The 25,567-nt window shown below is 49.0% G+C and overlaps 2 protein-coding genes across 3 annotated transcripts in view; both read right to left on the bottom strand.

Moving 5' to 3' along the window:
- Positions 1 to 63: 63 nt before the first annotated feature.
- On the bottom strand, positions 64 to 7,643 carry Nckipsd (NCK interacting protein with SH3 domain). The gene is made up of 13 exons (XM_036191935.1): positions 7,360 to 7,643; positions 4,889 to 4,998; positions 4,572 to 4,649; positions 3,948 to 4,074; positions 3,723 to 3,813; positions 2,974 to 3,464; positions 1,609 to 1,779; positions 1,384 to 1,470; positions 1,166 to 1,304; positions 978 to 1,058; positions 655 to 783; positions 467 to 559; positions 64 to 324 (listed from the first exon to the last, which is right to left on the bottom strand). Exons 1-13 carry the CDS (start codon positions 7,528 to 7,530, stop codon positions 116 to 118), a joined length of 1,977 nt encoding a protein of 658 aa, XP_036047828.1. The 5' UTR covers positions 7,531 to 7,643; the 3' UTR covers positions 64 to 115.
- Positions 7,644 to 9,614: 1,971 nt separating this feature from the next.
- Positions 9,615 to 25,567, bottom strand: part of Ip6k2 (inositol hexakisphosphate kinase 2) — a 29,866-nt gene continuing 13,913 nt past the window's right edge. The window contains exons 2-6 of one of the 2 annotated variants that reach the window (XM_036193319.1): positions 19,272 to 19,604; positions 17,124 to 17,346; positions 16,070 to 16,245; positions 11,335 to 11,510; positions 9,615 to 10,389 (exon numbers count right to left, since the gene is read on the bottom strand). In XM_036193319.1, the coding sequence (XP_036049212.1) occupies positions 9,886 to 10,389; positions 11,335 to 11,510; positions 16,070 to 16,245; positions 17,124 to 17,346; positions 19,272 to 19,473 (1,281 nt within the window). In that variant the 5' untranslated portion in view covers positions 19,474 to 19,604 and the 3' untranslated portion in view covers positions 9,615 to 9,885. Of the gene's footprint in view, positions 10,390 to 11,334; positions 11,511 to 16,069; positions 16,246 to 17,123; positions 17,347 to 18,254; positions 18,409 to 19,271; positions 19,605 to 25,567 lie in introns of those variants that run through there. The other variant, XM_036193320.1, reaches the window with a different exon arrangement.

The following is a 25,567-nucleotide window of genomic DNA, read 5'->3' as shown; positions in this document are numbered from 1 at the left end:
TGTCCTGCTTCGGAGTGGCCTTCCTTCCATACTTACCTGGCCCTGGTGGCAGCAGCCCTGCCCCTCCCTCACCTCCACTAATGTCACAGTCACCCCACTTTGGTTACGATGTCACTCAGCTCCCGTCCCCACTGCAGCAACCTCCAGGCACCTTGTCTCCAGGTGACAGGTCCGCAATCTGCCGCACAGTGATGTCAATCAGTGCCATCATGTCTGTGTGGTAGAAAATGGAAGCTGTGGCAGGGCTGCTGAACACATCCTGCAGGAACTTGAGGACAGAGTGTGGTGGCTGTGGCTCATGTTTGAAGATGCGCACAGGGTCATCTAGAAGGCAAGGTCACAGGAGTCAAGGGGGTCCTCATCGGGGTCCCAGAGTCATCCCGGAGGATTAGAGAAGTTAAAGCAGGGGAGGTGATGGAGTCACAGGGCCTCCAAGTGACACCCATGCAGGCTTCTAGGCTCTCACCTCCTCTGTTCAGGAGCAAAAGCAGCTTCTCAGAGAAGATCTTAACATTGGTGTGTTTGCTCAAGGCAGCCATGATGACGTTCTGGTCAGGAGCTGAGGAAAGACATGGATGAACACAGGTAAGTGTGTAGTGCAGAGCCCACAAAGCCCTCCTTGGGTCAGCCACCCTCCAGACGGGCTCACCCCACCTGTCAGGTGCAGGTTGAGAGCCAGAAGCAGGTTCATGCAGAGGTCTGGCAGCTGCTCTGTGGTGTCCAATGGAAGGCCGTCCTCAACGATGCTTAGCAGAAACTGGGCAAAGGGTGTGCCCAGGTGTTCTGAAAGAGGAACATAAAGAATCTACAGACCCAACTCTTCCTCGCCACACTATCCAGCCTCCTTGGCTTTCTGTGAGCCTTGGGAACACCCTCTCCTTGTCAGGCTGTAGTCAGTAGGTCTCTAGGCCCTTGGCCCCTACATGGGTCCTACCTCTGGGGCCTGTCTTCAACTCATCAGCAATCTGCAAACTTACCATAGTGTGCATAGGGCACTGCCTCTCCCATGGAGAAGACCATGGCCAGGATGAGAGCGGAGTAACAGAGCTTCTGGTGGTCTAGGAGGGTAAGGTAGGCAGTCAGCAATTCCCAGAGTGCCAGGCATCCCCAGAAGATGGTGGGAACACTCTCCAAGTGGCAGGGAGCGGCCCCCACTCCACCTCACCCTGTGTGTCGGTCTGCATGTCTCGTGCCAATTCCACAGGCAGCACGGACGATACAAGAGTGGAGATGATCGCGGCATCTAGGCTGCACATGGCACCGAAGCATTTGAGGAGCAGCAGCCGCAGTGATGCTCGGTGTTCCTAGAGGAAGAACCTGTGTGCTCAGTACCCTGACTCCTGCCCACATTCCTCTGTGCCCACTCCCTGGTCTCATACGCACCATTTGGTAATAGGCCACCAAGGCCAGGACAGACTCAAACTCATTCCTTTTGCACATTTTCTTGCAAACTTCAGGGTCTGCATCAGTCTGTAGAGAAGAGAAAGAGTCACTCGGTGTGAGATGAGCATGTGTGGGCAGAAGAGACCTGAACATTAAAGATGGATGGCACAGGGTAGAAGTCCCTGTTCCCATGCTGGGAGGCCCCCAAACGTCCCTACCCCATACCAGGATATGCAACAATTCTTCCAAATAGCAGCGGATGACGTCCTCGTCCTCATACAGTGCCCAGCTGCGCTGCTGGGCGTCATCCTTTCTTCGAGCTAGGTCCGCAAAGATCACCTCGAGTCTCTGCTGGTCATGGCAGACCTGTCCTGAAGGTAGGGCTGTGCTCAGGTCCTGGGGGAACAGGGCAAAGCGTGGCTCAGTGCACATCACCAGCTCCAGGAAGCCTCCAAGGCCTGGGCCCCTAAGGCTATCTCTGAGCTGAGGTCCCACAAAATCTACACTGGGCAGGTCAACTCCAGTCTCGACCTCCTGGTACAGGATCCTGCTTAAATCACAGCTGTGGATATCTCTAACATCCTGACTGTCACCCTAGACCTGGATGAGTAGCTCCCATGAGGCAGGCACTGCCTCTGTCCCTCCCCAAATGTGACTCAGAATCCTCATTCCTGTTCCACACGGGACGCCAGGCCTACTATGTCCAGGCATACATACCACTGCCTACTGCCCTCTACCCACTCCAACCAAATCCACAGGTGGAGCCTAAGGGATACCTTTGGCTCACCCAAACCCCATCATGTAGTCAGCACTCACCACCCCAATTCCTTGTCCTGACCAGTGACCTCCAAGACGGGGTTTCTTTGTGTAGCCCTGCCTGTCCTGTCCTGGAACTCACTCTGTAGACCAAGCTGGCATCAAACTCAAGAGATCCACCTGTCTCTGCCTCTTGAGTGGGGGGATTAAAGGCGTGCGCCACCACACCCAACACCAGTATTCTAATTTTGACAAGGAGCCATAGCTATCTTGAAATGACCACATCTCGCTCACTACCGTCCAAGTGAGCACCTAGCTCACCAAGCACCCTTTCTGTACACTTCCAAAGCTGGCAAGAGACTGCTCACACCTATGTCCTGTGTCACTTCTTTCCCTGAACTCAGAATCCAAAGACAGAAGGAGCCCCAGCAGATGGTGGGCAACCCCTCCAGGTGGCGGGGAGCTTGCCCTGTGCCCACTCACCCTGGTCTTACCACCTGCCTCAGGCCCACCTGCTCCCACACCACTCGCTCCCAGACTGTGATCCAGCCATGCCAGCCACCGTCTTCCAATTCCTCCTTCCTGTGAGCCATGCTCTGTCCTGCCCCTGGGTCCTTGTCCAGGCTGAGCCTCTGTCTAGAATGTTCTTCCTCCCTTTCTCTGTCATGGGTCAACTCAAACGACAACCCAGTGCAAAGAAAGCCAAGAACCAGGCTTGGTGTTGAACAGATACCTGCCACAGACAGCCTGAACAGAGGTGTGAGGCAGGAGCGGGGTGGGACTAGCAGGTGGGCTGAGGGTGGAAGGCTCCTTGGCCATGCTGCCCACCCTCACCTTGCCCTCTACCAGAGAGAGGAGGACCTGCTCCATGACAGATGAGCTGGCTGGTACGGAGGCCTGTATGTGACCCACCACCACACCAATGGCCACACGACATAATTCATGGCTCAGGCCGGTGTTTCTCCGCACGAGCTCCATCAGCTCTGCCCCAATGGTCCTTGGCACAACTGTCTCAGCAGCTGGCTTCTCCTCTGTGGTCTCCAGGCTCAGTGCATCCAGCGCTTCAGGGTCGTCAGGGGCTGAGTTTGTATCAGCTGCCACCTCCTCTACAGGAGGCTCAGGGGACGGTGCCTTGGAGGGAGAGGGCTGGGCCTGGGACACAGTGGTGTGGGCACCTCGGCGAGGTACAGGTGGGGGTGTGGGTGAGCAGCTGGGACCTAGCTCTGAGGGGCTGGAAGCAGTATAGAGTGTGTCCATGGAGGTGCTGCTGACGGATGAGCCACTGGACACAGAACTACCCCCGGAGGGTACTGAGGTGCGGCCCCCTGTGGGTAGAAAGTAAATGCTATGCGGGGACAACCCACTGGGGGACCCCATGCTTCCTTGCTCAGAGACCCCGACCCGAGTACAGGACCCACCCTGCTAGGCCCTATCTCCTCACCAAGCCTAGAGCCCCCAACTGCCCGAACAAGGGGACTCAGATTCTCCCCAAGTTCAGGACTCCTGTTTGTCTAACATGAGCAGAGCAACCACTCCAAGCACAGCAGGCCCTCGTCCCAGTTACCCCAGCCTGGCCCTCTCACCGCTCCCTGAGATCACCAGGGCCTCACGATCTCGGCGCTTAACTGGTGGGGGTGGGGTGGCAGGTGCTGCCCGGCGAGGCTGTGGTGGGACCTGAGAGAACAGAAGCTGGATCAGGGGAAGGACTGGCTGCTAGCTCCCCCTGGGACCCAAGCAGACCCCTTGAGTCTCCGGATAAAGCCCTAGTCCCATACACCTCGTTCTAAAAAGATACCCTCACTCCATACCTGGTAGAGGACTCCATCCGTCCCAAGATGCTCAGAACTGGGCAGGCTGCGCTGCCGTTCAAACCCTGTTCGACACACCCCATTGGGCTGCCTAGATACAGCAGCATCCAAATGGTGGTCACTGGTGGGCAGCGTTACCATGTAGAATCCTGGGACAGGGACGATAATGACCAGACACCGGCCAGGGCAACTGGCAATAGCGTGTTCAAACAGTAGCGTTAACTATTAACAAGTTTAACTTATGAAACGTTGCAAATGTCTCCTTGTTTGCCCCTACAGAGCAGGATCTGGAAATAACCCTCCCGAGGCAGGAAGAAAGCCAACTCTTCTCTGCCTCGACAGTCACTAGCGTCTCCCAGACTCGGGGCTCCTGCACTAGACACCACATCTCTCCAGGCTATGGTTCTTTCCACTGTTCTGAGGTGCCACGTGGAATCCAGGGTTGCACCACAGCTGTGAGCCCAGCTTCCTCAGATCCCCGCCCCTCGTCTGCGACAACTGCATCCTTTAACCCCTTGAAGAGCCTGACAGAAGCTCAGTTCTCCCTCGTTCTGGTTCAATCTAGCTTTCTGTCCAACTCCTGGCACGCGCGCATCTCAACTAACCAATAGGTGGACGTGGCCGCTTTGGGTCATAACTGACGCACTAGAGGCCGACGGACCCCTGCGAGACAATGTTTCTTTCCGGTGATGGATGAGCTTCCTGACAGAGACACAGACATAGCATGGCTGAGAGGCTCCTCCCTACTCCCGAAGTCCTCTTTTGGTATCTGTGGGATGCTGGGCCCACAGTACAGCCCCTCATACTTCCATCTTTCTATTCCACTCTGTGGTACCTCATACCAACCCTAGTACTGCCCACACAATATCTCTGGCCCTATAAAGGAGCCCATCCACTGCCACGCTGGAGGGAAGTGGTACCTGCACCTCCCAGACACTCACTGCAGGACTCCACGCTGCTCCAGACTGTACTTGCCACCGTCCCGCATGGCTGCGTTGTGCACAGCCTCAATGGCCCGGTCAATTGCTTGGAGGACATCTTGCTCCATGCCCTAAAGGTAGGTGGGCAGTTAAACCTGGGGGCCAAGTGGGGTCGATCAGCCCAGACCCAGCCCAGGCTGGAACTAGGTAGAGGAACCACTACAGTTGAAGCCTAGAATTCTGGATACTGGCAGAGAGCCAAAATGGAATCTGGAATGAAGTACTCAAGCAGCATCACTCAGGAAGTGGGGCACAGGGTGGTCTCTGTGACGGTTCTTTACATTTAGGGACCCTGTAGGATTGTAGCTCATACAGACACTTGGCAAAGGCATTTCTGAAAACTATAGGTCTGGAGCGAAAGCACAAAGTCCCAGATTGGGACCAGACATGTACACCTAGCCTACCCTTGGGCTTGGCTTGGAGCCCAGAGTGAAATGCCAAAAGGAAGACTCCAGTGTCTAGAATCCTTAATCAGTCACTCTGGATGCTACTGATCCTTCACAAAACCAAGGTCACACTCCAAAACAGCTTCTTCCCCACAGCTGGGAGGTAAGAATGGGTCAAAATGACCTTCCCTTTCATGCTCCCAAGCTGTTCCATCAGCTTTTCAGAACACCTCTGGGAAGCCACTGTGTGCTTGTGGTAAATAAGGGACTTGAAAGACAGGCCTGGTTCCTGGCCCATGCTGTCATTCTCTGTAACCCAGAAGTTCACTCTACTCGACTGTCTGGCCTGGAGGGAGATGTGTGTTACAGCTGTGGAACTGCCCAGGACACATGGCCCACCAGGCTCCACAGGAACCCCAGAGCAGAAGTGAATGCACTCCAGAGTGGAGTTCTGTTGTTTTGGTGGGCTGGGTGGCTGGGTTTTTTTTGAGATGAGCATCGGTGTGGCTGAAGCTGGACTGGAACTCACGGTAATCCTTCCAAATGCTGAGACTGTGGGCGTAAGCCATCATGCTTAGTTCCAGAATGAGTTTATGAAGCTTCTCTGATGGGGTCAGATGGATACAGGGTTCAGCAGAGTCCTTCATATGGCATAAGGGTTACAGTGGTGGTGGTGGGGGACAGAAAGAGTAAAATGCATGTATGCACAGATAATATGACAGATGTGGAGAGAGAAGGCCCCAGACGACAGGCAGTGAGAGACAGAGCAGGAAGACTCAGCTCCACAGCAGAGTGGGAAAGGCTAAGAAAGGTAAATGCCAGGTAGGGTAAAAATGAGACAGAGGTGAGCAGAGACCATTCCTTCCCAAATTCCCAGCTCACTGGCCTGGCTGAAGCAGGGGATCCACAGGCTCTGAGGAAGAGGGAAGACTTCCCTAGAAGTCTCCAATAAGACCCCAGTGCTCAAAAGGCTGAGCTGGGTGTGACACATTTTAGATCCAACTGACCTTGTGTCTCTCACCTCTAGATAAGAGGAGACTAAGGGTCTGTGAGGAAGCCCCTAGAACCTCCCCTTTGGTAAGACCAGACAACATTTCCAACTTTAGCACATTATTTCTGTCCTTAACCTGGGCCTGGACAGGATGTTTCCATAGCTAGGGACCAGGGCAGGGCAGGAGTCTGGCACGAGCCAGGCTGCTTTGGGCCCTCCTTCTTCCTACAGTGAGGACAGATTAACTGGAGAACCGCAGCAGGACCACTCCCGAGGAAACAGGAACTGGAGCCGCAGCCTCCGCTGGAAGGAAACCAGGCCATCTTCAGAACAGGGGAAGCCATGGAGGAGGCTCCCTTCCTCACAGCTCCCATTCCAGGATGGAGCTCCCCAGATTTCAGAGGAAAGAATGGAGCATTGTCAGCAGGGGCCAGGGGCATTGGTTCAGAAAGGGTTGGGGGAGTAGTCCTTGGGTAGAGATTGAAGGGTGACTGAGTTCAGACTACAGAGATTACAGGGACTGGGGGCCTATGACTTGGGGGTCCACGTGTGTGGGTAGGGGTTAGGGCTGAGAACCTGGAGGGTGGCTGGGGGAACAGGTGGTGTAGGAGATGGCACAGTGTCAGTGGAGGGCATGGTGGTCTTTATGGTAAAGATGGTGGCTCCAAATGGTGTGGGGAGGGGGCGAGTGTGGAACCCTAGGGACTTAGTAAAGGGGGATAATAAGGACTTGGGAGCTTAGGGACTTGGGTAATAGACTGGAGTCTCTGGGTCCAGCTAAGGAATTCTATTTATATGAAGGCTCTGATTCTGGACACAGGGGAGCCTGGAGTGCCAGTCCCAGAATTAAGCTTTTAGATGTCATAGGCCTAGTCTTTGATGGGTACTGATGGCCCCTGGGGTCTCAGTCCTTATGGCTCTTGGGGCTTAAGGTCAGATTCTCACACTCCCTGTCTGGTCGAAGTCCTGAAGAAGCTAGCTGAGCTTCCTGGATCGGTTCTGCGTACGGGCGAAGGGGTTCGGTCGAGAGGCCTGGCAGGGAGGGGCACACTCACCTGCAGACGATGCAGGTAGGCAGGCGGCACGTACCCCGTCTCGCCACTGCGCGCCCGTGCAGCTAACCACCAGTGCGTGCTGCTGCGCTCCAACACCAGGAAGGTCTCGCCCGCAGCGAACGCCATGGCGTTGGGCTCCGCCGAGCGGAACGCATACAGCGCACGGTACATGGGGCCTGGCCGGGCCGCGCCGGTACTGGGTACGAGACGGAGGTTGTGATGCCGGGAAGCCAGGCCCGAAGAGCCGCGCCGCGCTGCGCTCGCCCCGCCCCGCCCCGTGACACGCCACGCGTGCGCATGCGCGACTGCCGGCGCCCCGCCCCGGGACGAGTCGGCTCCAGCACTGGCGCGCAGCGCCCCCTCGCGGCCCTGAGAGGTTCGGCAGGGCGGGGTGGTGCTCCAGAGTCTCAGCCCCTGAGACCTCAGACTGGTCCTTGCGGGTCCTAGCTCGCTCTTGCGGGCCTTCCTCCCCCTTCCCCTTCTCCGGTGAGAGCACTGCTCTTCTTCCCACCTCCTGAGGAAGGCGCACAGGGCTTGCAGCCGGTGTGTCCCCGGAGATGGGGATGTGGCGCTCTGCTTTGAAGAACACTGATCAGGACATTTGGAAGTCCTTCGCGGGAAGAGGTCTTCTCAGCGAGTCTAGGCCTCATAGTGCCTTAGCACCAAGTTTCTTCTCTGTCACTGAGGTGGTGGACAAGTGTGTACTGTCCGAAATGCATCTTTGCTTCCCACCACACCCGCACTCCTTCAGTCACAGGCTTCCTTCCTTCCTTCCTTCCGATGCTGAGTCTTTGCACTCCCTTCTGGACCGCGCTCCACCTCCTATCAAACACTGGTTGTCACAAAGGTCTCAAATGTGACCTTGAGGTTAACAGGTTCTCTCTCTCTCTCTCTCTCTCTCTCTCTCTCTCTCTCTCTCTCTCTCTCTCTCTCTCTCTCTCTGTGTGTGTGTGTCGTTTTTTTGTTTTTTTTTTTAAGGCAGTATGTTATGTAACCCTGTCCTACCTCAACCTCACAAACGGCCCTTCTGGAAAAAGGAGGGGTGAGGAGCAGAAGGGTAACAGGGGAGGGAGTGAATACATGGGGTTTGGAGAACATGCAGGAGGCAGAGGCTGGAGAAAGGTTAAGTTCAAGATCCGCCTGGGCTTCGTAGTAAGACCTTGTTTCAAAGAAAAAAAGAAAAATTATCCTTGATCTTCATCCCAGACTTCTCAGTCTTTTAAATCCTCGCCATGCCCGAGTCCCAGGTGAAGAGGGCATCAAGGGTCTCCAGCGAAAGCCTGACTCTAGCAGGCACCAGATGTATACACCATCAAACTTAAAGCTTTTTGTTTTAATTTTATTTCTGGAACTATGTAGATCAGGTTGGCCTCGAATTCACGGTGATCCATCTGCCTTTGCCTCCCAAGTACTGGGACTAAGGGTATGTACCACTACACCAGGCCTTTTTTGTTATTTTGTGTTTTAGACAGGGTCTCACTAGGCAGCCTGAAACTAACAGCAATCCTACTGCCTCTGCCACACCTAGCCTTCACTAATTTGCTTTTAGACATAGGAGAGGTAGGCCCAGTGGGACTTGAGAGCTTGTCACAAGGTTTAGCTGAGATAAGCACTTGACATCCAGATCCTGGCTTCTCCATACCAAACCTGTTTCTGCCAATTTTTGACCCCCTTCCCCTCCCCCTCCCAGAAGCTCTCCAGGCACATTAGCAGTAGTAACTCTTCGGGGCAGTGCTGGCAAGTCTTTGTGAGGACTGGAATGAGTTCGGGCTGCTGAGGAGGGGCAGTGGCAGGTGTTGAAGCCCAAACCACCCTGTCTAAAACTACATGTCCTCCACCTGGGCTCATGGCTACCAACAGACCAGACACCAGTGGTTACTTGAGACTCCAGCATGGGGTCCAGGGTATCTGAGATTACTATGTCCAGCCAATTAATTACTTGCTGCCAACACAGAAATCAAGGACCCAAGTATTGAAGCGCCTGCTGTCCAACTTCTTAAGCTGTGTGGGGCTGTGGCAAAACCTATGCCAATTGTACTTTAGTATAAGGCTGGTAGAGACCCAGCCAGCATAAACCAGTGACCTGGCTAAGTAAGTATATCTGGTTTTGGTGATTGCAAGGTGCTAAACTGGGACACTCCGGACAAAGCCAAGCCATTGTGAAGCTTCAATGCAATCTACAAAGTGGGTGCATGGAGGCTTCTGCAGATGGGGAGGGAGTATGCATGCTTAAAAAGAATGACAGCATCACTGTATACAATAAACAAAAAGATCTGTATTAGAACATTTACACTCAGGGAAGAAAGAGGTATCTGCATCATCAAATGTGGAATGTTGAAGAAATAGTTAAAATAAATAAAAGACTCTGAGCACGGCTGGGGCTGGCTCAGGCTGGGGGACAGAGGCCACCGTCTATCAGCTCCAGGCTGCAGAGGCCACCACCTGGCCATACTGGCCTCCTCCCCGACAGCACAGCTGTAGGGGGGGACACAGAGAGTCTCTCAGGTACTAGAATAGCTAGCAAGCTCACTCCCCACTCTCCTCACTTATCTCTGTGACAATGTCTATCAGGCTCTGGAGCCCAAAGATATAGCCAGCATCCTGGCCCTCATGGACCACACTGTCCTCGCCATACAGCCTGCAGGTGGTGTGTGCAAAGTCGATCATGCGCACATCAACTGAGCTGGCACCAATGGGTTTGTAGGCATAGGCCCCAGCAGCAGACTCATCAGCTGACTCTTCAGAAAGGTCTTCCAAGTCCTCCGCATCCGAGTCCAGGGTCACTTCTGGCCACTCTTTACCATCGTAAATGACCAGCAGGGAACTTGAGTAGAAGCGGTAAGACTCCTGTCGCTCCAGCACAGCCTTGAGCTCGGTTAGCTTCTTGAGAACAGGGCCCAGGAGCTCACGGCGAAGGGAGCGGCCATTGTGGAAGAACTGGAAAAGTGCCTCCTTGAAGCCCTGCACCGAAAGCTTCCGCCCATGGTACTTGTTCATGAACATGAGCTGCCCAGTGCCTGCCTGGTACACCTGTGGAGAGGTCAGCAAGTCAACGTCAAATGGCCTTTCAGGACCTCGACACTGAGTGAGGGAGGGTGATATGACTGACGAGATCTTGTACCTGAGCGCATCAGTCACACAGGAGGGCCCGTCTTTGTCAGCACCCACCCAGAATATGCCCGTCACCTAGGTTCAGTCACTGTATTCAAGGCCCCTACGCTGCAACTAGATCAACAGAGATGGCTTAACTTTATAGCCTAGTATATGGACACATACATATGGACTCAGCCAGCTGGACTAGCCTCAGAGGGCTCAACTAGGCATACATGCTTTCTTTTTTAACCAGAAAGCAATAGACTCAGCTAAGACCAAACCTGGATTAAAAAAAAAAAAAAAATGTATGTGTGTGTTGGTGCTGGAGATCAAATCCAGGGCCTTGTATATGCAAGACAAACACTCTACCATTAAGCTGTATCTATTTTTTTTTTTTTAAGATTTATTTATTATGTATACAGTGTTCTGTCTGCACATATCCCTGCAGGCCAGAAGAGGGCACTAGATCTCATTACAGATGGTTGTGAGCCACCATGTGGTTGCTGGGAATTGAACTCAGGACCTTTGGAAGAATAAGCAGTGTTCTTAACCTTTGAGCCATCTCTCCAGCCCTGAGCTGTATCTTAAGTTCACTCAAATCTGCTTTGTTTTTTGGTACTGGGTACTAAACTCACAGCCTCATATGTGTTAGGTGCACACTCTACCAGCTGAGATGTATCTCTACCGAATCGGTTTGTTGTTACTTTAAATAAATCAGAACGGATGTATTTATTAAAGGAAAGTGGGAAAGACTGAGTGGGAGGAGTTTTAAATTTCCAAAGGAGAACTCTTCAGAACTCTTCAGAGCATTTCAGAGTTCTATGCCACAGTGAAGTAACAGCCACTGGATACCCTAGTAGTCCTTGTTAACGCTCTCCTCACCTGCATGCCACACACACGTACACCAATGACTGCAGATGTGCTCTGCTGACACTTTCGGATCTGGTTGGCTGCTTTCTCCTCCGAAGCATCATCGCCATGCTGGCGTGTGCCCATCTTGAGGTCCAGGACACAAGGCACCTCGTAGCGGGAAGTTAGGTTCTCCAGTAAGATAAATTCTGAGTAGTTAAGGACAATACCCAAGAAGTGTCTGCTCATGACAAAAGATGCCTAAGCCCACAGACCCTCCATTCATTAATTATACTCTTTCCCACAGAGGGAGCTAAGAGCTGAGGAGAGACCTCAGGGGTACCCTTGACTTGCCATGGAACTACCATAAATAATAATAGCCAGTGTCTAGACTCAACACAGGCCTAGGGCCCCAGCCAGAGACACACACACCAAGTCTGTGCATCTCTGTGTTCCTGTACTGGACTGTGCATTGAGTACACACCGAAAGAGGATGACTCCGATTCCCGGAGCTGGGAGTTACAAGTGGTAATGAGCCACCCGAGCTGGATGCTGGGAACTAATTAGTGGTCTGTGAGCTTTTAGTCACTGAGCCATCCTCCCAGCTCAGGTTTTACTTTTTCTTTTTTCTTTTTTTTCCCCGAGACATGGTTTCCCTCTGTAACAGTCCTGGCTGTCCTGGAATTTGCTTTGTAGACCTGGCTGGTCTCAAACTCTCCCAAGTGCTGGGATTAAAGGCATATGCCACCACTACCCAGCTAGTTTTTATATTTTTTAATACAATACTTTATCAACATATCAAATCATATCAAAATATACAGCATATATAAGTGACGTGGGGAAAAGGCTGGCTCGTCATGCAATGCTCATGAGCTATGTCTGGGTCCCAGAATCCATGTGAAAACCGGATCTGGCTGTGATGTCTATACCCACCCTCCTAAGGTGAGAGGCGAGGTGATAACAGAACAACTCAAGTCCTAGGACTCAAGAGCCCGGAGACGAAACAGAGAAGTGCCAACGAGCACCACCTCAAATAAGGTAGAAGGTGAGGACACCTGAGGACGTTCTCTAATCCTCACACGTGTGCCTGGCATATGCTTACCCTCACATACAACAAGTACACAAATCATACACAAACAGATCTTTAACAGAAGAGGTTTGGTTACAATAAACATCAATAGAACACAGCTACACTAATTCACTTATACTATCATCTATGGGTATTACTACAGTGGCAGAGTTGTGACAAAAGATTGTATGGCCTACAAAACCTGAAATATTCACTATGTAGTCCTTTATTCACTTCTGGAGTTCTAGGACAACCAGGGATACATAGAGAAACCATTTCAAAACAAACAAAAAGGTTTAAGTTAACATCCAGGACAAGAAATATACATGGTCATCTCCTAGACTATCTTTTCCAAATCAGAAAGGAAGACAACAATTAAAACTTGGGACATTTAGGTTATCAGTCAAGAGAACAGCTGTAGAGTGTGGAGATCTGACTCAGTGAGAAAGCGCTTGCCTAGAATTCACAAGGTCCTGGGCTTGATCCCCAGTACCACAAAGCCTAAAACATTCTTCAGCTGATGAAAATACATCCAATATGCTTAACTCATGCATTCAAAATGACGCCTAAAATCACACTATAATGGACACCTCTGGAGGATTAGGATCCACTTATTCATTATTCCAAACATCTAGTAAATAAAGCAAAATAAACATTTAATCTCTTTCCAACTGCACCTCAAGATTATTCTTTGTAAAATTCCAGCTAATGACTAACAAAATTAGGAAATCATCTAATGAAAAAGGTGGCCCTAAAACAATGATGACTGAAAAATAAAGCTAAACACTACGTTTCCCAATGGACAATACCATTTCTCAAGGATTCTTGCTCATAGCCCATGGAGAACAGAACCTGCATCTGATCAAGCCTTTAGATCCAATTATCAACTTACTGGAAAGAGAGGAGAGGGTCATAAGATACTAAAGGGATGCACTAAGTAAAATCCAGATCATGGGAAACTCTATGGTCTTTCTAATGCGCACATGCATGTGTTAGTGCAGATCCAGATGTTGGTACCTTGCTCTATCACTTCCCAAACCTTCTATTTTGAGACAGGTTTCTTCATTGAACCTGAAGTTTACCATCTGGCTAGACCAGCTGACCAGCAAGTTCCAGAGGTCTTCCTGTCTCTGTCCTACATCAATGGGGTTACAGACCCAAGCTGTCATGCTCAGATCTTCTGTAGGTATTGGGATTCAAACCCTGGTCTTCATACTTGCAGAATAAGCCCTATCTATAACCAGAGACATCTCCCTAGCCCTGATCCTTATTTGTTCTGACAAGAAACAAATAAAAACAAGGAAAAAAAAATGGGAATAATATTTTAAAGGTCCCAAACACTTCAATCCAATGCTACACATGACCTTTATACGGACCTTCCCTCAAACAGACCAACAATAAAAACACATTTACTGAGACAATTCGAAAATAAGAACATGAAATAGATAAAATAGATATTTTCTTTTTTCTTTCTTTCTTTTTTTTTTTTTGTAGACAGGGTTTCTCTGTATAGTTCTGGCTGTCCTGGAACTCACTCTGTAGACTCAGAGATCCGCCTGCCTCTGGCTCCCAAGTGCTGGGATTAAAGGTGTGGGCTACCACGTCAAGTGAAATAGGATTTTATAGACAAGAATTACTGTCTACTTTTGAGAAGTACAATGGTATTAATGTTTTAAAATATCTTTATCTAAAAAAATACTTTGTGGATGTGTGCACATGTTCCTGCACGCACGTGTGGAGAGCAGAAGCTGACCCTGTTGTCCTCCTCAATCACTTTCTACATGTTTGCTGTCTGAGACAGGGTACTGTAACGACTCAGCTAGAGTGGCGGTCAATGAGCTCCAGGGATTCTCCTGTTTCTCCCTCCCACTGCTGGGATCACAGGTGTGTCCAGCTGTTATTACACAGATGGTGGGAATCAAACTGGTCCTCATGCTAAAGGAAACTTTTATGGATACATGATAAGATATAAACAGATGAAATGATGTATCTCAGACTTGTTTCAGAATCAAAATCAGGGAAACAAAACTGTTCAAACAAGGATAGGTGACCTAAATTAACTCAGTGGTAAGGAGGTTTGTTTAATCTGCACAAGGCCCCCAGTACCTAAAAAGAAAAAAGCAGTCAGTTGCCAGGTCTCCAGGGCCTAGTCTGGTAACTGTAGCCTTACTCATCCAGGAAGCTTCTCTCTGAACTACAACCTGTCAAATGCAGCCCAGTTGTGGAGGCCAGTCCCTGGGTACATTCACAAACGACTGCTGCCCTCAGTCTCAGGGAACACTGCAGATGAGGGCAGAAAGAGCCTAAGAGCCAGAGGCTCAGGGATTCAGCGTGGATTGTCTCCCAGGAATATGAAGTCTCACCCATGAAGTCTCAGCACCATGACTGTCAAACGTGAGCTCAGCAAGGACAACACTGGACATGTTGAAGTAGACAAGGGAAGCCCACAAGGCCTCAATGTTCCACAAAGAGCTCCAGGCAACTGAGGAAAGCTGAGAGTGGGTGAAAGTCTTCCCCAGGGAAGAGCACACTGATTGGTTGTCCAATACCAAATGGTCAGCCCGGAACTACACATAAATACAGACTGAGCAGGCTCTATTTAGAATATATGTATATATATATGCATGTAACAATTAATGAAAAAAACAGGCCATGAATTTGAAAGAGAGCAAGGAAGAGTATATAGGAGGGTTTGGAGGTAGGAAAGGGAAGGGGGACATGATATAATAATAACCTCAAAAATAAAATAATTTAAAAAATGTCAGTTGTGGGGCACTGGGTATATGCAGATAGTTATGACAGGACACTGATTCAAGTACATTAATGTCCAATTCTGAGCAACAAGTACTTAGGAATTCAATTTTTAAAGGTTAAAAAAATTCTCAGGAATTTCAATCCACAGGATTAAGAGAGAGACCTGGGGGTGGGCAGTGAGGGGGTTCAGTGGGTGACCCATATGAGGGAGAGAACAGACTCCTGCAAATTGTTCTCCGACCTCTAGACACACTGTGTGTGTCCCCTAACCTTGGCCAAATCCAACCCTGGGTTGGATTCCCAGAACTGCAAAAAACAAACAAAAAATCTGAGGCCAGTGAATGACAGTTTAATGGACAAATAGGCTCCCGGTACTTTCCTTGTGCACAGCTTTGTATGGCAGAGTGGTGGACCAGATTCAAATATTAGTCCCCCATCATTCCCCTCAGCTGGTGCAGGTGAAAAATCTGTGAGACTCTGCAAGAGTCTGAAGACAGGGCTGCACTCTTGACCACCTAGGCTAAAGCCCATCTGGTTGGTACAAGACAGCTTCTTCACGAGGCTCGTAGAGACCCGTTGTTCTTACTTACAGAACTCTGAAACTAGGTTCTAATAGTAAGGGAGTAGACAGTTACCCAGTTATCACACAGGGTTTTCCTGGGCACAACTCTAATAGTGGAAATTGGCCATCCTAATATAAAACAAAACAAGGTCCATTAGACCTCACATATGCTGTGGTACGTGTTCAAGAGCATACACACCCCACCCCAAAAGAGAACACTTCAGGCAGGTGCAGTGGCAGACACCAGTAATCCCAGTGATCAGAAGAGTCTCCTAGTCCAGCTGGGCTCTACAGAGACCCCGCTATCATAAACCAACCAATTCCCCAAAGCTGCCTCGTCAGGCCCTCCTTCCAAGGCAGAAAAGCCTTACAACAAAGGATACTGTACTGGTTCCGATGCTTTGCATTCTCCTTCATTCTCTGTAGCTGTTGCTGATGGCATTTCATGCTCCAAGGGTTGTAGTGTTTAAGCTGGGAACTTGTGCTTCCCTTTTTTTCTACACTGTAGTACAAGACTTCGGGTTTCTTTAGCCACTCAAACTCCTCTTCTAACTGATGACTATAAAGAAGTAAGAGCGCAATCAGTCATAATGTAGTATCAAAATTAAATATGAACAACGAGGCAGCTTTCTAGAGTGATGGACATTTATTTGATGTCATTACAACACACAGTCTACTCACACTCACTAAATATTTAAATTGGTACATTTTATCACGTAGCTACTTGTAGAAGTTGATTAAAAATTTTTAAAGATTTATTTATTTATTATGTATACAGAAGAGGGCGCCAGATCTTATTACAGATGGTTGTGAGCCACCATGTGGGTGCTGGGAATTGAACTCAGGACCTCTGGAAGAACAGCCAGTGCTCTTAACCTCTGAGCCATCTCTCCAGCCCCGATTAAAAATTTTAAGAGGGAGCAGCCCACCACTATTTTCTATAGCAAGATGTAACCATGGCCTTTTCTCCCCAATTTATGAGGCAGGCAGTCTTCATTCCCCCTTTCCAGGCAACATGACTCTTGGCCTATGGTACACAGGGTCTCCTGATTCCAGAGACTGGGAGAAAGAGAAACTGTATTGGAATCAGTCAATCTACTTAACCACATTACACACATACTTCACATTTTTATTTTATACTTCTATAAGTTCTGCCAACTTGTGAGGCTTACTGCCCACATGGGTCCTCACTTTTGCAGAGACTAACTGATCATTTTAGCACCCACCATTAGCAAAGCCTGAGGTGAAGGAATGAGTCAATCTCTTTTTAGCTGCCCCTTCAGCGGTTCATGCAAAATGGCATCATCTAACCCAGAGCCAATCAGAGACAGCAGACATGTGGAACCAGTGGCAAGTCACCTGCAGGTCCGCTAGGAGTTCTTGGCTTCAAAGAACCAGACTCTAACCAAGCCAACACTTGCACCCGTTTTTACCTACCTCTTTATCTTTTCCTCTTTCCGGTGCTGGCGCACCCAATCCTTGGGACTCTTTTCTGTTTCTAGGACATGATGTTTTTTGCTTGTCCATCTTAGCAGCTTACTTTTTGGTTCACAGTCTGAATTGTCTACAATGTCCACAGTTCCATGGTCCCCCTTTAATGGATATGCTATTAAACACAAGTTCCTGTCTTCATCTTCTTCAAAGCGCACTGACACCACACCTGAAAGGGGGTGAGGAGCACAAGGGGCTTTTATTTCCACAGAAAAAAGCATTCTAGATAACATGATTGTAACATGGTTTTGTTTCTTACCCTGTTCCTTAGTCTCTATGTTGCCAGAGGCCCCAAACTCATCTGCAAACCTAACAAATATCAAAACAGCTAGAAAAAAGTGACACCATACAAGACAAGCAATTAGGGAGCAAACATGGCCGAGAGACTTCCTCTCTAATGCACTCAACAAGGGAAGGCAAGGGCCAAAGAATTACAAGACACATTTTTCCATCATTGAAAATGTTTATTAATTTTTATGTAACTCTTCTAATCCTCAGAGAGACACAAAAACATTGCTCTATGTATCTTATGAGAATTTTTATGCCCTAAACAGAAACTCCGACAGCCTGGAGGCTTGCTTTAAAGCAGAGCCTGATGCAGGGGAACACAGGTGTGCCTTCAGATGGAAGCACCGAAGGGGAAGGGAAGACTGGGAAAGCAAAGCAAAGGAAAGCAGCAAACAAACCACACAGCACAGACACCCTGGCCAAGGCTTCTCTAGCACCCTACATGGGTGGGTGAGCCAAGCCTTTGCCCTTCTCAGTTATGCTTTTATTGGTTTTTGTAGTTCTGTGTCACAAAAGAACAAAATGAACACCAGCAGATGAGGGGCAGGAACACAGACACATGGTAGCCTTGAAAGCAGCTCTCCCTTTTTGAGTCTCTAGGACCTGCCATGTGTAATTAGACAGTCTCTGAGGAAGGGGCTGCCAGGTGGGAGCATTTCAGCGGTGCCGACGAGCGCCTTACAGCCGACTGGCTGAACACCTCCTAGGCCTCTCTGCCCCACGATCACTCAATCTGCTCAGTCCTTGCTGCCCGCCCGCTTGCTTGCTGCAGGGAAATGCGTGCTCAGAGAGAGACGACACTTCTGAGGTGGCCCCCAGCTCTGGGCGCAGAGGAGCGGGATGGGGGGTCAGGGGACCACACTTCCCTGTGGGCATAAGGAAGGACCAAAGGGATAAAAACGGGGCAGGGGTGGCCAGCTAACAGGGGAACTTTGGCTTTGTCCTGGAAAAAATAACAGAAAAGGACCAAGTGAGGGTCCCCAACTCCCCCAGTCCCACCACATGCATTTCCAAGTAGAGAGAAGTAACCCAGTCCATCTGTCTTTAAAGAACAATGTTTGAATTTTCCCAAGAGAATCTAAGTTGTTTTAGCCTTTTTTTTTAATACCTGGCAATACACATTTAAAATTAATTTCTTAGTAAGTTCTCTTCTGATTTACAAAAGGCTCTCCCTCCTCCCCAGGAAAGACCACACCATGCTGGTGGTTGATGTTCCCTTGAAGTGTATCAGTATAAAAAGAGAGAAAAAAGTCACTACATGTGAATCAAAGGGTTGCCTTCACACAGCAATTCTGGGGACATTCCGTAATAGCAAAGGACTTGAGCTAATCAGCACAATCCTCCCACTCCTGCATTCCATCTGACTCAACCCTGCTCCCAGCCTACCTAATCACCAGGGCTTCTGGTTTCCTGGAGGACAAAAAGCAGGCAGCAAGAACTCTGGGTAAAATCCTCCTAAAGTCTTCAGAACTGTCCCCACATGGGGACTATGGGTTACCTTGAGCAAGAGACACCTGAACATAAACAACAACTATACTTCCACCAAAAATAAACTCAAAGCAAATCCAGAAAACGAAACAATTGAGCAATCTTACCAGGGCTTGAAAACTGAGGGTGTGAGGTGCTGGGCTGAGGGCCAGGAAGAGGAGGAGAAGGGAAACAAAAGGCTAAATGGGAGGGAGGGAGGGAGGGAGGGAGGGAGGGAGGGCAGGCAGGCGGGACCCCAGGACTGCTGCCAGGGCCTTCCACTGCCCAGTCCCTTGCGGCTCACCAGCCTGGAGACCCCTCTAGCAGCTGGGGGCTCACCTTTGTACTGGGGAGTGAACTTGCGCATCTCAGCTGGGAGGGTCTCGTAGAACTGGTGCTCCCTTGGAACCAGGGGCTTGCACAGGGTTGTCTCGTTGAATCGGAGAACGCACGAGTGGCCCCCAACCTGGTGGACAAAGGGCTCCAGCAGGACGCCCTTGGTGCGGGGCTCCACGTCCATGGTCCTGAAGGCTGGGCTCATCCTCCGGACACAGGCAGCAGGGAGAAAGGGGAGGCAGCGGGGTCCAGCGGCCAGCGCGTCCTCCGTTTACTGTCTGTCCTTAGGACCTTCTGTTTGCTCTCTGCTCCTAGGTTTGTACAGTTCAGGACACTCTGGTGGAAGCAAACACAAGGATGACATGAGGTTTGGAAGTAGCCTGGGAACTGCCTTTCAGTCAGTCCTTGGCATTCTCAGCCGGAAGACAAACAGCCTGCGCCCACACAGGGCTCCGCCCACACTGCCTACCCCTGCCCCGCCTCTTTCCAGAAGAGACAAACACTGGAGGGGGAGGGAGAGTAGGGGCGGGACAGATCCTGACAATCAAGGCCTGGGCTCCAGCGGCCTCTAAACCGCCAAACCTGGCCACCGCAGCATTAGGAAACCACCACAGCAGGCAAAACACAAAGCCACGATGGCGTAAAAGCACAATTTCCAACGGAGTATTCAGACAAAACCTTACCATTTTCTAATTAAGGCTGTCACACTTAAAGGTAAGTGGTGCCTAAGTTACTCTGCTAATTATATTTTTATACAATGGATTTAAATACAGGGAAAACCAACTTACGCATTGTTTAATAAGATCTATTCCTTCAAGGTGTCCACAAACATTGCCCCTTGCCAAAAGCCAAAGCCAAGCCCCATTAACCTTATTAGCAATGGAGCTCTGAACCTGCTTTAATGATTAACGTTGATTGAAGCTGGCTAACTCCATTTAAAAAGATACACAGTGTTCTAGGTCACCAACTATTTTTATCAGTCCTATCCTGATCACCAAAAGCTGAGGCACACCTTTAAACTCAAGCTGTGCTAACTCCTGGAGCAGATGGTTCTCTCATCCACCACACAGCCTGGTCCTTAGATCTGATTCGGCACCCACAGCCACCAAACCGGATCCTATCAGCAGGCACACAGTAAACAGCAGGTACACAGTGTGTACTCAGTTAACTGTTTAAGGGCGGGTCAAGCTGGTTCTGTTTCCCAACTGTAACTTACAGGTGCAGGCATCCTCACTCGGCTGGCTCTACTACACCACCTTTCAGTGACTGCTGGGGCCCTTACGGTAGAGGACGTGTTTCCAGGACTTCTCCAGGAAATGGGAGTGAAGAGGGAGAGCTACTGTAGATGTGTGCACTGTTCTTCACCACGGTTAAAACAACTACTATGATGCAGGCTCGCTAGAGGACTTCTTACTTGGCCCTCACCAGACTTTCTATGAGACAGACACTACCCACTTACAAATTAATGTGGGGAGGTTAGGAAACATCTGAGCCAGTGTCCAGACAGAGAGCCACAGCTCCCAGGTGAAGCCTAGATTGCCACTGGCAGATCTTCCATTACAACTGCCTCTGGGACCTGAGGTCTCAGGTTCTCCTGCCACTACCTGTATTTCAACTATTCACAGAGGTATCAGCTTGTCTCATGAGCGTGCTCTCATCCAAAATGTGTATTTCTACATGAGTACCATCTTTCTGACAGGTTAAGTTGGTGTCGGTGTTCTCCCTTTTCTGTTGTCTGTGGTGTTCATTTCTTTCTTCCAGAGACAGCCTACCTGGGGACTCAACAATGACAAATCCATAAGCTTTCCTCCGTGTAAACAGAGACCCAAGGGTCCTGATCTCTCACCTGACATTACCTTCTTTCTTCTCACCACCACAGCCCTCAGGAGGACACATACCCTGAGAAAAGTCTCAAAACCACACAGGCAATGGGACTATAAGAATGCACAAATTCTCTGACACAATTTGAGCTTGCTACAGCAAGAAAGTCTAACCTGTTCCACTGTTCTCTTCCCCATGAGGAAAGCTGTTATAGGCTCAAAGAAAAAGAATGCATTCATTCTAGCATTCCAGCAGCGTCTTTTCAAAAGATGGGGCTCTGCTATGCCTCAGCACTCAAGTTCTTTCAGTTTCTTTTGTGTGGGGGGTGAGGGGGTGGCAGGGTTTCTCCGTGTGTAGCCCTAGCTGTCCTGGAACTCCCTCTATAGGCCAGATTGGCCTTGAACTCACAGAGATCTACCTGCCTCTACCACCTATCTCCAAAAGACTTCCTGAGAAAGCAACACCAAAGGAAAGCTAATGACTCATAGTCAGCCTGCCAGTATCACATGGGTCAGGACCATACTTATTAAACAGAGTACAACATGCTCCCCAATGCCCAGGCCTTGGAAACAAAATCCAAAGTCTTTGTCAAGATACAAAACTACCTTTGCTCTGAGAGCAGTGCTAGGCAGTAGGCAGGCCCCACAAGTCAGGAGGCTGGGGCAGAAGGACTGCCACACTTTCAAGACCAGTCTGAACTAAACAGTTTCAAGTCCCTTCAAACCTTTTTTTTTTTTTTTCCCCCAAAAAAGAGATAGCTCAACACTGGCTGCAGAAGCCCAACACATAAGTCTAATGACCCGAGTTTGTCCCAAGAAGCCATCTAACAGTGGGATGAGAGAACATACTCCACAGATGCACTCCACATCTGTGCCTTACAAATATGCATCACACACACTAATAATAATAGTTTTTAAAGCCCCCTAAAAGGACTTGAGTAGTAACTTAGTCAAGCTGAGCACTTGAGTACAACTCCAAAAACAATGGTCATGGTGAATCATGCTTGTAATCCCAGTGCTGGGAAACTGAGACAGGATGATTCTTGGGCTCACTGGCCAGACAGCCTAGCCTTATCAATGTGTTCCAGGACCAGAGGCCCTGCCCTGAAAAACCAATGTGGACAATTCCTGAGGAGTAACACCTGGAGACTGACCTGCACCTGGACACCCACATGCACTGATACACACACACACACACACACACACACACACACACACACGACTGCACACTACTCCTTAAACACATTTAACTAAGAAGATGACTATCTTTTCAGGTTTCTCTCATCTACCCCTCCAATTAAAAATTTAAAAAGGTCTCACGGCATCTCTGTGCAGTGTGGACTATGGTGTGGACAGAGACTGAAAGTCCCAGCAAGACTACCTCCTCCTAGGTCTAAGCCGCTTTGCCACACTCCCTGCTCATCTAACTATTCATTTATTTATTTATTTATTTATTTTTTGAGGCAGCGTCTTAATGTATAGCCCTGGCTGTCCTGAACTGGCTCTATAGACCAGGCTGGCTTTGAACTCACAGAGATCCGAGTGTCTCTTCCCAAGTGCTGGGTTTAAAGGTATGCCCCACCATGCCTGGATTCACCTTGAAGTTCATACACAGCGATGCTCAGAGGAGAATCATCACCTTGGGGAGAGGTAGGAAAAATAAGGCTCAATCTTGCCTGAGTCAAGTCTGATGCCAGAGAAAACTCCCAACTGTGAGGAAGAACTTGAAAACTGATTAGACGGTAGTACTCAATGGCTTGGGTAAAGACTCCAATCCTTGGTTCCCTTCCTCCTGTGGGGGTCATTTTCTGATCCGTAAAATGAGGCTTTGAGTAGACCCGTTCCTCCAGTTGTAACCAAACAAGAGAGTAGTAATGAGTAGCTTTTTTTTTTTTTTTTTTTTGAGTTGAGGATTGAACCCCAGGCCTTGCACTTGCTAGGCAAGCGCTCCACCACTGAGCTAAATCCCCAACCCTATGAGTAGCATTTTTTAAAAAAGATTTATTTATTTATTTATTTATTATGTATGCAGTGTTCTGTCTGCATGTATTCCTGCAGGCCAGAAGAGGGAGCCAGATCCCATTACAGGTGGTTGTGAGCCACCATGTGGTTGCTGGGAATTGAACTCAGGACCTCTGGAAGAGCAGTCGGTACTCTTAACCACTGAGCCATCTCTCCAGCCCTTGTTTTGTTTTTGATAAAACGTTCAACATAATTGTTCTGCAATTCTACTGCTCCGATTATGTTTAACTTTGCAACATGAATTTGAGAATGATGACATTGTGCACCAGGTCTCACATTTAGAAATAGTAGAAAGTTGCTTCTCTTCTAAGTACCCTTATACTTTTCCCCCAAGCGTTACAAAGCCCATCAACTTTCTCCCCTAGACACCTCAGAAAAGCCCCCAAACACCTGCTCTCTGCTCTACATGCAGTTTGAGTAGGATGTTACTAATTTTTTCCCTAATAAAGCAGAGTCTTGCTATATAACCTAAAGCTTTCAGTAATATACCTGCCTCAGACTCTGAAATGCTGTGCGATTACAGACATGTGCCACTGTGGCCAGCTGTCAGAAATGTATAAACCTCCAAAGACTAAGGCTCCTTTTTTCCCAGGAGCCCTGGATTAGCAATGGTCGCTGTGAAGCTCTTGCAATCTAGAGAACAAAGACCTACAAAACAAAAGCCTGGCTTCAGACTTAGGGGCTGGTTTAGCTTTTCACATTGGCTCACAGCAGTCCACGAAACTACAGCAAGTAAAAGCAGAATCTGACCCATCCTAGAACAGGCTATACAATGCACCCTACAGCCTGCCCAAGATCAATTAACTGTCAGTGTAAGGATCCGAGGAGCCATGGCCTGCCTTCACATTCTTAATGGTTTTGTTTGTTTTCTTCCCTAGTGCTGCAAGCTAAACACCTGTGATTAACCCCCCTACCCCCCCCCCCCCCGGGGCTCTTAGCTCACTAGGCCAGAATTCACCTAATGAAACAACAAATGGGATCCACAGGAGCCACTTACTGGGCCTCAAGAAAAGCCCCAGGGTCAGGTAGTCCCCAGGGATTGTGTAAGGAACCACAGCGTCATGGTACAAAACAACCCTTTGCACTCAAATCTCCACCTTGGGTCCTGAGGGCACCACTTAACAACTGCTCAGCACATCTCACCACAATGCACAGCTACACAAGCAGGGCGTCACTGAAAGTCCCCCAGTGCTGGTGGGAGCACAAAGCTACACAAACCACAGTGACAAAGCAGACCAGGAGTCACAACAGGCCAAAGAGAAGGCCAGGGTGACCGAGGCCTCATAAACTTTTAGGGTTGGTAGTGTTTTACACTGTGGCTTGAAGAGTATGTGATTGGGATAAATATGCCAAGAACTCGTCAAACTATGGCCTTAAAATTGCCTCACTCTGCGCATCTTCAGTCATGCACCTAGGGCAGCCTGGTTACTATCTTGGTCAACATTAAGTCATCTTCCTAGTTTTTCTGTCTACTTTTATTTTTGTTTGAGACAGCCTAACTACATAGCTCAGCCTAGTTTTGAACTCAACCCCAGACTCCCAAGTACTAGGATTACGGTCATGTGGATAATACCTGATTCAATCTCTTTTCTTTCTTTCCTTCCTTCCTTAATTGTTCCCTCCCTTCTTTTTCTCTTTTTCAGACAGAATTTGCCTTTTAGTTCAGCCTGGACCTATCTCTGAGCCTCAGGAAAATGACCTTAAAATTTTTTTAAATTACATTGATTCACTAATTCATCTATTCATTCATTACATGCATGTGGGCATAGTATAGGGTGTGTGTAGAGGTCAGAGGACACTTTGGGAGTCAGTCTTTTCCTTCCACTAAGTAGTGAGCTCCAGGGACTGAGCTCAGGTTGGCAGGACTGGCAGCAAGTGCCTTTACCACTGAGCCACTTCACCTGCCCTCCTTTCTCTTTTTCAGACTGGTGTGTGTGTCAAGATGTTGCCCAGGCTAGCTCGGAACTCACAATCCTCCCGAGTACCTTAGCCAGGATCAGAAATACATGCCACCACATCCAGCTTTCAACTCAGTCTGCAAGGGTCATACATTTTTATTTTCCCAGTCACTATTCCATGGTCACATCTGAGACGTAAGAGAGAGAATGTGAGTGCAGTCCTACTATGCTGTCCATGCTGGCCTCAAAGTGGAATCAAGTGATCTGAGGTTCTGAGCCACTCACTCTACTTAAAGTGCCACACTGTCTCAGCCACAGTCGCTGACGCATACCCTGCTTTGTTTTCTCTTCCTGATCACAACAACACACCATGTTTATACTGTCTGTCTCCTTTTCTCACCTTTGCTCGAAAGCAAGTTCTATGAACTAAATTTTTGGGTTTTTTTTTTTTTTTTTTTTTTTTTTTGGAGATAGGGTCTCCCTAATGCAGCCTTGGTTGGCCTAGCACTCACTATACAGACCAGGCTGGTCTCAAACTCATAAAGATCTGTCTGCATCT

The sequence above is a fragment of the Onychomys torridus genome, chromosome 7, assembly GCF_903995425.1.
Source record: "Onychomys torridus chromosome 7, mOncTor1.1, whole genome shotgun sequence".
In the NCBI taxonomy this organism is placed as follows: Eukaryota; Metazoa; Chordata; class Mammalia; order Rodentia; family Cricetidae; genus Onychomys; species Onychomys torridus.
Note: the sequence above shows the minus strand (reverse complement) of the source record. Positions and strands in the feature narration are given on the sequence as shown.